The sequence below is a fragment of the Canis lupus genome, chromosome 25 (genome assembly GCF_048164855.1).
Source record: "Canis lupus baileyi chromosome 25, mCanLup2.hap1, whole genome shotgun sequence".
Classification (NCBI taxonomy): domain Eukaryota; kingdom Metazoa; phylum Chordata; class Mammalia; order Carnivora; family Canidae; genus Canis; species Canis lupus.
This window is the reverse complement of record NC_132862.1, coordinates 37,385,989-37,400,084: the sequence shown is the minus strand read 5'-3', so window position 1 is coordinate 37,400,084 and position 14,096 is coordinate 37,385,989. Positions and strand designations below refer to the sequence as shown.

The 14,096-nt window shown below is 41.4% G+C and overlaps 2 protein-coding genes across 10 annotated transcripts in view; one reads left to right on the top strand and one right to left on the bottom strand.

Annotated features, from left to right (window-relative positions):
• The window catches only part of RIMKLB (ribosomal modification protein rimK like family member B), a 171,211-nt gene that overhangs the window by 52,941 nt on the left and 104,174 nt on the right, over positions 1 to 14,096 (top strand). The gene's annotated exons all lie outside the window — the stretch shown is intronic.
• On the bottom strand, positions 1,149 to 13,239 carry MFAP5 (microfibril associated protein 5). Of its 3 annotated transcripts, XM_072799124.1 has the most exons (10): positions 12,953 to 13,239; positions 12,347 to 12,406; positions 11,344 to 11,379; positions 8,028 to 8,072; positions 7,682 to 7,714; positions 7,023 to 7,058; positions 5,096 to 5,125; positions 4,113 to 4,200; positions 3,456 to 3,529; positions 1,149 to 1,570 (listed from the first exon to the last, which is right to left on the bottom strand). In XM_072799124.1, the coding sequence occupies exons 2-10, from the start codon at positions 12,402 to 12,404 to the stop codon at positions 1,458 to 1,460; spliced, it is 513 nt and encodes a 170-aa protein (XP_072655225.1). In that variant the 5' UTR covers positions 12,405 to 12,406; positions 12,953 to 13,239; the 3' UTR covers positions 1,149 to 1,457. The 3 variants fall into 3 exon arrangements, with proteins under 3 accessions (XP_072655225.1, XP_072655226.1, XP_072655227.1); XM_072799125.1 differs by lacking the exon at positions 7,023 to 7,058 and having other exon boundaries at positions 12,953 to 13,237; XM_072799126.1 differs by lacking the exons at positions 5,096 to 5,125; positions 7,023 to 7,058 and having other exon boundaries at positions 12,953 to 13,176.

Below are 14,096 nucleotides of genomic sequence, written 5' to 3'. Positions count from 1 at the left end.
AACCAGCAGGGGCATTAGTTTCAGGCGAGGCAGCTCCCAGATTCAGAGGAGATTAATTTTTTTACCCCCTAAGGAGTATTCACTCAAAGACATGGAATGGGAGCTGTCAGTACCAGCTGTGCTTGAGTTTCTGACCAAAAATGATGAAGAATGGGCTTAATTATGCTAACAAATTGAAAATCTAGACATACACTCTCCAATACACAATTAGAGATATTTTCTATATAGATCATGAGCGTTACATGTGTACAAAAAAGTTAACGTTAGGCTGTGGTAAAGTAACCGTTTAATGCTGAGGCTCTATTTGGGAAATACACTACAAAAGTTAATATCCGTGGCTGTCATCTCATGACACCAGTAGAGCAAAAATTAATCACGACAAATTAATTCTGTTACACAGTGTGATCTTTTTTTTATACTAACCATTTCTTATGGAAAGCAAGTCCTCTTGGACGATCCTCTCGCCAGCCCATCACAGGCTCTACATATACATGTACCCAGTGTGGACTGAGAAGCATTACTTTGTAGATGTATTTTCAATAAAGAAAAGAAATTAGTTTTACATTAAAAAAAAAAAAAAATCAGGCTCTTCCAGAGCCCATTTGCATGGTGATCTCTACAGACCCTGGTTATTGATGAGGATGAAAGAAGTAGCAACAAATCAAGGAACCTCAGACCAATGCTATGGTTTCACATTAAATTGTCTAACTTGTGAGGGTGGGCCAACCTCCATATGACCAAAAATGAGTAGGTAAATAGGACTTTGCACCTCTACTTGTTGTACAACTGCATGAAAAAGTGAATAGGAAACCACGAGTCCAAGTTCCATACTTGGTCTACTCTTCTCCTTTATCCTTGGCCTCCGAACCTAGCAGATGTCATCTTGGGTCTTTATATATTGCCAGTAGGATTGTATAACTTGGTTCCAGAGAATTCTCTAAGACTACAGAAATTACCATGACTCTTCTCAAAGAAGACCTGCCAGGCAAATCCCAGCAAAATAGTTAAAATAAGAGTAATGAGTACTATGTAAATGAGTGGGGAGTTAATCTAGGAAACTCTTCTTAAATAAATGGAGTTCTATGACTAGTTAAATAGACAGCAATAGGTTCTTCCACCTTAAGATCTATTTCAGACAGATTCAATAGTAAATATTAACCTAAAGTTTATTTTTCTTTGAAATTCTATGTAGAATGTTTGTATATAAGCCACATGGTTATCGTTAATCTACTATGTCTATGATATTGAGAAGCGGTGAAACCATGCAATAATATAGACCTTATGTTATCAGTCTGAGTGAAAAATCAGGGAGTGGGGGCAAAAGCTAGGTACTGCAAAGGGATTGGTTTAAGAAATACTAATGTCTATGGGTTAGCTGACAATGGTTGGATAAGGAGATCCTTCTTGTTAGAGCGTTTTCTTCCTCCCTCCCACACATTCTTCTTTCTGCTTGACGATCACAGACCACTGGGTCTCTGCAAATTCACACTTTCACAGGGAGGAAGTCGGAAGTAGTTGGAGCGACGGAGTCGCCTTGGGGGTAAACCAGCCATCTGACGGCAAAGTTCATCTAGAAGAGAGACAGAGCATAATGGAATGGGAATGCAAAAAGATAAGAGGTCCTCTTTTATGAGAAAGAGAAGACCATAGGGTGCTGTAGTGAAAGATCGAAGAGAAATAGATCTGAGCTAGAACCCCAGATCTGCAGCTTCCTGGTTATTTATTACTTACTAGAAAGTTTAACTTTTCTCAACCTCACTATCCCTTCCAAGTATAGGCATGCAATACCTGCCTCGATGGTGTACTTGTGGATATTAAATTCAAATAATGTATGCAAAGTACCTAGCACAGGTGGCCAGTCAATTTTAGGTTCCTCTGTATACCTCGCTCCCAATTCTTACAATCATGGATTTATTAAATCTCAAAAAAAAAATGAAATTCAATCATTCATTGTATATTTAAGTGTTTACTGTACAAATAGCTAACTTTAGCAAGTCCCTTGAGACACTTGAAAGTGCCTAGAGTCCCAAATACTCATCTTCAATCTCAAGGTGCTTCCCTTGCAGGTGGCTTGCGCAAGGTTGAGGGGGGCAAGCAGCAAGTTTCCTTCTGCGAAGTTAACTACAGCTCTTACTCAGGAGCTCAGTGCAAGATAGGCTGCTGAGTCAGAAGGGGCTGTGTCTGTGGTGCCTTCACCAACCGCACTTATCGTTTGGGGCTGGCCGTGGGGAAGGTGAGAAGTATCTTTGTTTCCACAATGCACGGTTTATAACCACATGGTTTGTACCCTTGTAATCGTTCTTATAAAGTTTTTCTACCCTCTTTTACTTCTAAAATTTCACAATAAGTCATGTAAATGGTTCCTGGAATTGGTAGACTGTTTAAAATGTTGCCAGCTTCTAAAAGTCCAGTCTTTCTTTTTAAAGATTTTATTTATTTATTCATGAGAGACACACAGAGAGAGGCAAAGACATAGGCAGAGAGAGAAGCAGGCTCCCTGCAGGGGGCCTCATGTGGGACTTGATCCCAGGATCCCTGAGCTAAAGGCAGACAGACTCTCAAGCACTGAGCCACGCAGGTGCCCCAGGCTGGGGTTTATTTGTTTGTTTTACTTATAGGACTTATCTAAACATCAATATCTGAATTAGTGGAGTTATTATTACTATTTTTTAAGTAATCTCTATACCCAACCTGTGGCTTAAATTCATGACCCCAAGATCAAGGGCTACATGCTCCCCAGGCTGAGCTAGCCAGGTGCCCCTGACTTGGCTTTTCACCTAGAGCCTCAGTGAATGATCTTCAAAGCAGCAAGAGCTTCAGAAAGCTATATGTATAGGATAGGTTGGGGGTTGCAATCAAGCTGGAAAGAGATCCAACTGTACTTTTCTTAGGGTTGTGTTAAGCATACTTCTTTACTTAGATTGCTCATTTAAGAGCATCTGGGTGGCTCAGTGATTGAGCATCTGCCTTTGGTTCAGGTCACGATCCCTGGGTACTAGGACCAAGTCCCATATCAGGCCCCCTGTAGGGAGCCTGCTTTTCCCTCAGCCTATGTCTCTGCCTCTCTCTGTGTCTCTCATGAATAAATAAAATCTTTTTAAAAAATGCTTATTTAGCAGGGCACCTGGGTGGCTCAGTCAGTTGAGCATCTGCCTTCAGCTCAGGTCATGATCTCAGGGTCCTGGGATCAAGCCCTGCATCCCATCAGGCTCCCTGCTCAGTGGGGAGCCTGCTTCTCTCTCTCCCCTCTGCTATTCCCCCCACTTATGCTCTCCCTGTCTCTCAAATAAAATCTTAAAAAAAAAAAAAATTGGTCATTTAGCATAACCTGGTGGAGCAGGGACTGATGAGGCCTAAAGCCCTCCTTGGAAGCCAGACCTTGGGTCCCTCACGATCATGTCTATTCACCTCTCTCATAACTGCCCCTCCCCACTAAAACCCAGACATCATCTTACCTTTCATAACTTCGTGTTCTTTACAGACAAGACGGGAGCAGATCTCATTGTTGATGATATACATACGTCGTAAACTGCCATGGTCCCAGTAACATGGTTAAGGAAGGAGATAGAAAAAAGCATTGATGGAGAACTAGCCTAGGCTGAGCGTGCCTCCTCAACTTCCATATTCTCCACTCTCCCCTATCTGTTCTCCTCTTCTGGATTTCCTTAATTATTTTGGATGGCTTTTTTTTCTCTCCCAGAGGAGTAAAGGGGATAGACGGGAATTAATCCTTCTTCTTCGTGAAACTTACCCACTCCACCTAGAGTCAGGTTTAATGCTCCTTGCTAGTTTTTACCTTTAGAGTTGGATCTTTTACTTTGGCCTTTTTCTATGAGGTCATAGATTCACTGTACCAGTATTTCTCTCATGACTGTCTTTTTCTCAGCCCTCTCCTCACTTGCCTACTAGCATCTATTCTTATTGGTCAGTCTGTCCTCCATATACCTCAATTTAAGCTCTAGGTTCTATCTGGTACCAGCAGGAATAGCAAGGAGGGTCACCTTAAAAACTTCTCTGCGACCAAAGATTGAAATTCCATAGTGAGTGCTCTTTAAATAGTTACTGACACGAAAACACTATAGAAGAATCTGCATCTCCTGGGATTCTTTTACCTTGTGAAACATAGCTGATGAATGCATTGCTTGACTGGCCGGTGCACAGAGTAGAGTCTCGTGCAAGCAAATTTTTCATCCCGGCAATCTGAAGAAGTCCAACATAGAAAACAGAGGCATAAACAAAGGATTCAAGAGATGAAAGAAGATAGATAGAATGGGGAAAAAATATAAGTATTCTCTACACAGGATCTTTGTAAGTTGGAGAATGCCCTCCTTGTTCACAAAAGCAGAACAGGAGGAAATTGGCTAAAATAAAATTTAGGTGCTTTCCTACTTGGAAGCAGAAGTAGATAAAATAATCTCTAAGAGTTCTTCTAGGAAAGTCTTTCTAGGTTTATCCAGGTGGCAGTAGGAAATACAAAATTGAAATGCTGCTGCTTACCCCATTCTATAGAATAAGAATTCTTAAGTGGGTCATAGTTTCCGTTTCAGTAGTTTCCAATTTTAGATGCACATCAGAATCATCAGTACAATAGAGAATGCAACTTTGGCCATGACAACTAGAGTAATATTGAGTCCTTGTAGTCACTCCCTGACTCACTAACCATCACAGAAAGTCCATAGGTAGTTTAAGAAGAGGACTGTTACCAGACTATCCAACAGTGCTTCCGTATTTTCTCCCATGAGTTTGAGGATAGGAGCTCAAAAAAAGGAGGGTACTAAAAATATTCTTTAACAGAGAATTGGAAGCTGGGCAGCCCGGGTGGCTCAGCGGTTTAGTGCTGCCTTCAGCCCAGGGCGTGATCCTGGAAACCAAGGATCCAGTCCCACGTTGGGCTCCCCACATGGAGCTGCTTCTCCCTCTACCTGTGTCTCTGCCTCTCTGTGTGTGTCTCTCATGAATAAATAAATAAAATCTTAAAAAAAAAAATAATCGGAAGCAAGCTGGAAGGTATACCAAGTACCCTCCAAAGAATAAGAAGGTATATGAATCCCCAAGAAGAAAGCTGAAGAAAAAGACATGCAAAAGATAATCATACCTGCTGTGGTATTTTTATCATTGGGTGAAGCTGGAAGGCAGAAATTTCATTGAGTTATCACCAGTTCTAGAATTCATTACTTCTGTAACTGTCATGTTGCCTCACTTGGGACCCATCGGGGGTCCATAAATAAAAAACAAGTGAGTTGGTAATGCTTTTAGCAACATCTAAAAACCCATAATGGGCTGTTTGATCCACAAAATTGTAGAGATTTATAAGTTAGAATGGGAAATTTGATATTGCCTTTCTCCTTTCTCTTCTAGAATTGAAAACTGCACGGTTGTGTTGTTGACAAAAAACAAATTTAGTAGGGACACAAGGCAAGTAGCCATATGCCCAGAAGGGCTTCCTCCTACAGCTAAGGAGAGAAATGAATGTTAACCTGTAGAAGCTCATTTTCATAAAAGAAAATCACCTCTCTGTAAATCAGATATCTAATCAGAAATTAGATAAAAGTTATTTAGCAAAGAATAGCAAAGGTCACAGCCATAGCCAAACCTAACCTATGGTCAAGCTAAATAGGGACCTAGTTTGTAGAATGAATAATAAGTTAAGGATCAAGATGAGTTTTGGGAATACACTAACCATGGGAGTTATGTCATAATGCCATTGGAAGAGTTGCTGATAGATAGGATACTATACAAAGTGTAGTAGGTGATCTCATCTATCCCCTGGTTTCAATTGCAGGCTTACATGCTGAGAAGTCTCAAACTTCCAGCCCCAATCTCTTCTAAGCTCCAGACCTATGAAGCCACCTGCCATTTTATGGAAGAGTTTGTGGATTTTTCAGAGATCCTTCAAATCCAACGTATCTTAAACTGTCTGATCTTTCCCTTCACCAGTTAAAACCATTCTTCGGTGAATGGTACCACCATCTACCCAACCGAACACTAGATATCATCTCAACAGTCCTCTCACACAACTCACACTTAATTCTCTCTATCTCTACCTTAGTTCAGGCCACCATCTTTTACTGGAACTAGTGTAATAGCATTCTGGCTGAATTTCCAGTTCAAAAATCTGATGGGAATCTTTCTTTGTCTAAACTAGTCTCTGATGCTTTTTTATTTTCATCCTAAGCCTTTGGGCATAGTGTTTTCTTTACCCAGAAGCTCTTCTGCCTGTTTACTCGATTCACTGTTTTTTGTCTTTCAAGAAGCAACTTAATCAATGTCCCCTCCACAGAAGCCTGTTCTGACCCCCCAGCCCTGAATATTCTCAAGGACTCTTTCTAGAGCTTCCACAGCTTCTTTTGCTTATCCTGACCATGGCATTTTGTGAAACTGAATAAAGTTATGTTTCTTTACCTTGTGTATTACACAACAAATATCTAGTAAAAGAAATCGGCTTCATATTCCTGGCATTTAATAGTAGGTTTTCAGTAACTATTTCTTCAAAATCATCTAGTTTTTGTCTCCTTTTCTCACATCCTACCACTGTTTCTTATAGATTTTGCCTTAATCATTTAATAAACCTCGTTTCTTCAATGTGCCAAGCTCTATTTTGTGTTGACATCTTTGAACATACTGTTCCCTCTTTAACTGCCTGGCCGTCTCCAATACTTCTTTCAAGAATTGATTTAACCATTTCTTCTAGAAAGTTACCCTTTATCTTCCCAAATATTGATCTGTTTATATATTTGTCTTGCCTTTACCCATCCGGTCTTGGGATCTTTGAGGGAAAGATCACATGTTGGTATTTTGTATATCAAACACCCAGCACAGTCTCTGCTTGTTAAGGAATCAAAAATGTCATTAATTTAAATTGAACTATTGGAAGAATGTGCTACATAAATAGAAAGTGCTACATAGAATGTGTAGTCCTATCTATTTGGGATCCTTCACCAGCTGTAACTGCCTTCCATAATGGGTTCTGGGGAAAGCCCAGAACGGCCCCAGTGGCCCTGGGATCCCACATCTGAACTCACCCAGGTCATCTGTGGAAGGCTCGATATCGGCCAGAACTGAAAAGGCACAAAACAGCAGGTGTGAGGAGGGCTTTGAGTTGGCAAGGGAGAAGGCAGAGGATAAAAAGGGAGAATGGGAGGGTGCCTGGGTGGCTCAGTTGGTTAAGCGTCTGACTCTTGGTTTTGGCTCAGGTCCTGATATCAAGATCTTGAGAGAAATCCCAGCATGGGGCTTTGCACTGGGCCTGAGCATGGAGTCTGCCTAGGATTCTCTCTGCTCTTTCCTGCCCCCTCCCCCACTCCAAAAAAAAAAAAAAAGATTTAGAAAATGGGAGGATGGAGGTATCAGGCAAAGTCAAGGCTATGGCTGGATTTGTGTATTATATCCAAGGAAATAGAGTTAATTGAAGAAATTATGAATTTTTTTTGGTACTATTTGGCCTACTGACATTATACTTTATTATGCATGCCTTATTTTAGTTATGCATCCACTTTGTTTCATCTATTTAGAGGACTGGGGGACTCTGTTTCCTTTTATCCCACTGTCACTGAACAAAACACCCCCAATCCCTCTATCCCTTTCTCAGAGATAAAAGCACAGGATTAATTAAAAGCTGGAATGAATATTGTGAATATCACCAAGAATCATGCCATTGTAAAAGAACGGTAATAAAATTTACCTGTTTCGTCTGTAGAGGGCTCATTCACCAGATCTACAAAGATACAACATAGGTAATAAAAAAACATAGGCAGGAAAAGTTGTAAAGGGAAGCAGGATAAAGGGATGATCTAAAAGGAGGCAAGAAAGATTGAAGTGAAAGGATGTAGTTTAAGGGACTTCCACAGAAGGAAATAGGAGAGAAAAGACTGGGCATATTCACAGCATCAGTGGCATCTATGACAGATACGAGGGTCTGCATGAGCGCCCACTAATTTCTGTTCTACTCCTCATTTATCTTTGTTGGACATCACCCTCGATCCTTCTATTCCTGGTACAAAAGCAAAGAAATAAAAAGGGTAGCTTACTTGGATCCTCTGTAAATGTTTCTGGTGTCACTGGAGTCACATCATCTGAATGAAAAAACAAATCAGAAAACATTTTATTATTTTTTTAACGATTTGATTTGTTCATTTGAGAGAAGGGGAGGGAGAGAGAGAGAACAGACTCCCCACTGAGCAGGGAGTCCAACGTGGGGCTGAAATATAGGACCTTGGGATCATGACCTGAGCCAAAGGCATATGCTTAACCGACTGAGCCACACAGGCACCCCAGGAAAACATTTTTTTACATTTAGTGCCTCCCATTCTTGCACTCCCAGTAAGTGGCTAGCACAGCTGCCAGCCCACAGCAAGTATCCCACAACCCAAACAAATATCCATTTCCCGCTTCCATGAATATACCTATGCAGTCCTAACATAGAATGTCCTTTTCCCTTTGTCTCTCACATGCCCATCAGATAATCCTCCACAGGCATCCACTTTCCTAGTCAGACTTTGGTTTAGGAAGAGAAGAATAACATATTTAATTGTCCTACAAAATAATAATGTATGTCGCTAATTTGAGTTTACTATGTGGCAAGCACTATTTAAATCTGTTTGTACAGATGATAAAATTGAGCACCGGCTAAGTAAATAATTTACCCAGGGTCATAGAGCTGTGATAAGTACAGTGGATTGATGACCTCTTTGTAATACTTATTTTAAGTGAAAATTGTCTTTCCCAAAGACCCTGATTTTGATAATTACAATTTTGAAATAATTGGATATCACTTTGCTGATATACTTACATACAAGCATATTCACCAAAGATGATGTTGATTTTTTTTTTAAGATTTAAAAAAAAAAATTTATTCATGAGCGACACAGAGACTGGCAGAGAGAGGAGCAGGATCCCTGTGGGGAGCCCGATGTGGGACTTGATCCCAGGACCCTGGGATCACTACCAGAGCTGAAGGCAGACAGATGCTCAACCACTGAGCCACACTGGTGCCTGATGTTGATTATTTTCTGGTGCTTAGTGAGAAGTGAGGTGAGGAGAAGGGAGGGGATACTTGTAGAGAATACCTTGCAGTTGTTCATTGGAAAATAAAGGCAGGAGGAGAAAAAAAAAAGGTTCAGGTCTTAAGGTGGAATCTATTATGATACACTAGAAAAATGTATCTGAAACTATAAATAATAGCACTACCTGAAACAAACTGTCTCAACCTTAAGAAACAAAATGACAGGGCAGCCCTGGTGGTGCAGTGATTTAGCGCTGCCTACAGCCTGGGGTGTGATCCTGGAGACCTGGGATCAAGTCCTGCATTGGGCTTCCTGCATGGGGCCTGCTTCTTCCTCTGCCTGTGTCTCTGCCTCTCTCTCTCTCTGAATGAATAAATAAATCTTTAAAAAAAAATAAGAAGAAAAATGACAAAGCAGTGTTCACATCTAAATATTTAATAAATATTCCATCTTCAATTATCCTTTATTGCACACGACTTCTCATCATAATCTAGTTTGCCCACCAGGGGTCAGCAAATTCTTTCTGCTTTGACTTTTTTTCTTAAACTGGTGTCTAAATGCCATGTTTAGTCTGGAAAGAATAGCATTTTTAGAAAGCATGCCAGAGCTATTGATCATTGTGGCAGAAGCAAAACACAAATAAAACATTGTGAAGCAATTTACTGGCTTACTACTTACATCATCCTCTTTTTTAAAAATTCAGGTAGAAGGGGATCCCTGGGTGGCTAGGCAGTTTAGTACCTGCCTTCGGCCCAGGGCCTGCTCCTGGAGTCCCGGGATCAAGTCCCACATCAGGCTCCTTGCATGGAGCCTGCTTCTCCCTCTGCCTGTGTCTCTGCCTCTCTCTCTGTGTGTCTCTCATGAATAAATAAATAAAATCTTAAAAAAAAAAATTCAGGTAGAAAGTCATGAGATTTGACCAAAGAGCCTTTTTATATTTAACACTCAGCATTAGTTTTCATATTTCAGAACAAATTTTCGTAAAAGAAATCCAAGTCTGTTCTAATCCCCCAGGACATATAAAAAAAAAAAAACCATTAACCCTAGTCATTCTGAAAACCATAAGAGGGGAGTGGAGCCTCTCAGGGTGTAGCCTGGTCCCACCAGTTCCCTTCCTCTCTAGCTACATTCGGGGCCAGCCACTCACAGAAATGGAAGTGAACCAGTGGGAGAGCAGAGGGGTTGAGAGTGATTCCTTGCTGTCACCTCAGAATTTCTGGATAAAGTAATCTATTTCGGTATATTCCTCAGATTACCTACCTTTTCCATGAGCTACCACTGTGTAAATCCTTATCTAGAATTCATGAATGTTCTCTGAAAAGAAATCTTAAGTAGACATTTCAGAAATCATATATTCCTGCTAGGATAGCATCACAAATATGTAGACAAGGACCTGACCTTAACCAGCCCAGAGAAATGAATTCAGAATTTTTTTGCTAATGCTGAATGCTGATATAGGTTCAGAAACTTAGGGATTTGGATCCCTTTACCCACAGCAGGAAAAAAAAGAGTTGTTTCTATATTTTCTGTACCAGGATGCAAAGAAAGAAATGATATTGTGTCCCAATGCACACATAGAAAATTGAAGCAAGTATAATAAGGTAATCTTTTACTCTTGGAATGTACTAGTAATGTACTCCATTTTTATTTTAGTGTATACTAATTCATTAAAAATACCCATTGTGATCTGCTAATTTGATTTTATGGCCCTTTAATGGCTTATATACTGCTCTCAAGGGTCGGGAAAAGTAGGAGATAAGTTGTAATTATATTGAATGTCTGGAGGCAGAGTGGAGATGTTTATTGGAGTCTCTGTCATTGAACCGAAGGAAGCCAAAACATTTGGGTTTGGTCCATTAGTGCCAGAATTTCACTGTAGCACTGAGATGCCTTCTTTTTCTGCCTGCATGTTAGCTTCTCCATTGTTATATGGAGAAGAAAATGCTGTTAGGATTAGTGGCGCTTTCTGAGTGAGATAAGAGCTGTATAGGAGAGTGGGAAAAACAGATGGGCATAGTGGACGTTTTCGGCAAGGTACTTCAGTTGTTAAAAGAGGTAAAGTTTTATGAACTGGATAATAGGATTGTGGAAACTGGTGAATTGGAGCCTATTTTCCACACATTGGCACTGTGTCCCTCTGTTATATTATACATTCTTTAACTCTGAACATTCATCTATACTATCCTGATAATCCCAGCAGATAGGGTGCCTGGCTGTCTTGTCAGAAGAGCATATGACTCTTGATTCACAGGGTCTTGAGTTCAAGCCTCACACTGGGGGTAGAGATTACTTAAATATTTTTTGAAAACACAGAAGAGCCCAGATCCAAGAATTTACCTACCTCCTCGTTGACCACTGACTCCTAGTGGTGTCCACTCTGTACCAAAGGACAGAGAAAAGGGTTAAATGACTCCAGCTCCCCATCCCATATGGTTTTTATTAGATGAACCAGAAAATGATGAGAAACTGGTTGTACTCGATTTTTCTGCACTGTATTTCTACATGGTTCAATACAACATCACTCAGACCATTAATGACGTGGAAGTACTCAAGAAAAATAAGTTCCTGAGAAGAAAGCCATGCTTTGCCAAGCCCTGACTCCAGATGCCCTGTTACCCCCCTTTCCTAGCAGAAGGAGTGGGATCTTGTTCAGCACCCGGGGCCAGCAGCCTCTCTACTGTGTCCTGTAGTATCCCCACAGCCATCTTACTAGCTACACTACTGAACAAAGCACAAAATGATTTTCTTACGGTGTGTATCTGGCAAAATGAGAAAATAAAGCAGGATTTCTCTGCGGTCCGAAGATCACTTTCTGTGGCCAATCTCCTAGCTCCATTCTGTGAAACCTGTGATGGCTTTTCTTAGCTTACAGCCTGGCACATGTTTTCATGTGTCCCTGTGAATACATTTGTGTATATGCTGGAGCTAGTATGGGTTAGGTGGGAGCATATATTCCTCCACTGTGTCCCTTCATGTATTGAATTTGGCCCAGTTTATTAGTTGTCTCCATATCATGCCATTGTGTATCAGCTTCTTGCTCCTCTGTTTACTTGTATCTTTCATTGTGTGTGACCCTCTTTTGGTTAATAGGCCTTTGTGTGGATCTTCTACTCAGAACTCAGGATATGTCCTCCCAAGTCTGAGGTCATCTCTGATTTCATCTCAGCCCCTGCTTCTCAGAACCAAATCTGTCCTTTTCTTTAATGGCGATTCTAGAACTCAGTAGCAAGCACCTCTGCTGCCAGTCTCCTTCACCATCCCTCTATCCTGCCCTCTAACACACACATCCACACACACCGAGGAGCTGGCATTGCAGGGAGAAAAGATTCAAGGTAGGGACTCACCAGAGGGGATGATGAGCACGGTGAGATACAGCAGCACCTTGGGTCCCGTGAGCAACATGTCTAGTGGGAGTGTTGGGAGAGTAGAGGCTGTAATGCTCGCAGACACATCAGCATTGAGGTCCAGGCAAGGGTACCTGGAGGGCCCCTGTCTCTTTGTCTGCCCAGGGCTTTCCCTGGTCCCCCCTCTGACTCCAGGCCTTTCTCTCCTTTCTTTCACTGAACATTTATTTTCCTTCAAATTATCTTCTTTGCCCACTCACCGTTATTCTCATTCTCACTCCTTTTTTCTGCCAAGTCAGAGGAAACCTTACATTCTAACTGGTATCTTTGCTCATGTCCTGTGGCCGCTTTCAACCCCCAGTGTCTTATAGTCCTTTTCAATATCTGTGGCTTCTTAATATCATCTGCTTACCTCAGTGTCTTGTCTCTTGAATTCCATGGATAATTGGGATATTCGCTCAATTCTCAGTCATTGTCATTCCCTATTGCCCCACTCTGGCCTTTCAGTTTAACACACACACACACACACACACACACACACACACACCCAACCCACCCAACACACCCTCTTGTCTGTTTAGGGTTTTATACAATCAAACAACTCACTGTGTATTTCTCCTCTGCTCTTTTCACCGAGTCCGTTGGCTGCCGAATGCGGCTCTCTCCTTCTCACGCTGTTTCTACTTTGGCTGGAGAATAAGATGAACAGAGCCACTCCCTGGGAAGGACTTCAAATTTGGCCTACTCTGAAACAATGAGATGAGGGAGAGCGACGGGGAGAGAGAGAGAGAGAGAGAGCACGCGAGACAGAGAGAGAGAGAGAGAGAGAGAGCACGCGAGACAGAGAGAGAGAGAGAGAGAGCGCACCAGGCTAGAGGAGTGTGATGAGACTGGAATGAGAAGGGGGCTGGGGATTTGCACTCACTCACACCCTCATTCCAAAGGTTATGACCACACCAGTGAGTGATACTGCTGCTCCCTAGGAGGCCTGGCTCCCACTCACAAATGCCTTTCTTCCATGAGCCTCTTTTCCAAACTCTTGCAACCCAGCCCCTGGCCCACCTCTGCTGTGGGTTCCTTCTTACCTAAATAGTTCCATTTCATGCTTGGACAGCCTGCTCCTTCTCTGGCCATCTTCCATGTTTGCAACCTCCTCCTTTCTCACTTTCTTTTTCTTTTTTTTTTTTCTCACTTTATTTTTCGACATTCATTTCTTCAACTCTAACAAATTTCTTTCTTTCTTTCTTTCTTTCTTTCTTTCTTTCTTTCTTTCTTTCTTTCTTTCCTTCCTTCCTTCCTTCCTTCCTTCCTTCCTTCCTTCCTTCTTTCTTTCTTTCTTTCTTTCTTTCTTTCTTTCTTTCTTTCTTTCTTTCTTTCTTTCTTTTTTTCTTTCTTCATCCTTCTTGACCCACACACTCAAGAATGTGGTTTTTTTCCCCCTCTCAGGGAATTCTATTCATTCCATTTTCAAACACACACAGATACCACCTGAGTTTTGTCCAATGGGAGGGTTGGCTGTTGTTAGGGTTAGGAAAAGCTGAAAAATACAGTACCCTTTGAATCCTTTTGAAATGTGGAGGAGCTCTGTGAGAAGACACGTTAGCCTTCTTTTTGTCTTTTGGCTTTATGTTTATGCTCAGAACCTTGGTTGCTGGCATCTTGAGGATAAAATGCCATTGGAAGCCCAAAGAACATTGGGTGCCAAGTTCATTCCATTTGCCTTATTTTCCAACAGTACTTTTCTTCATAT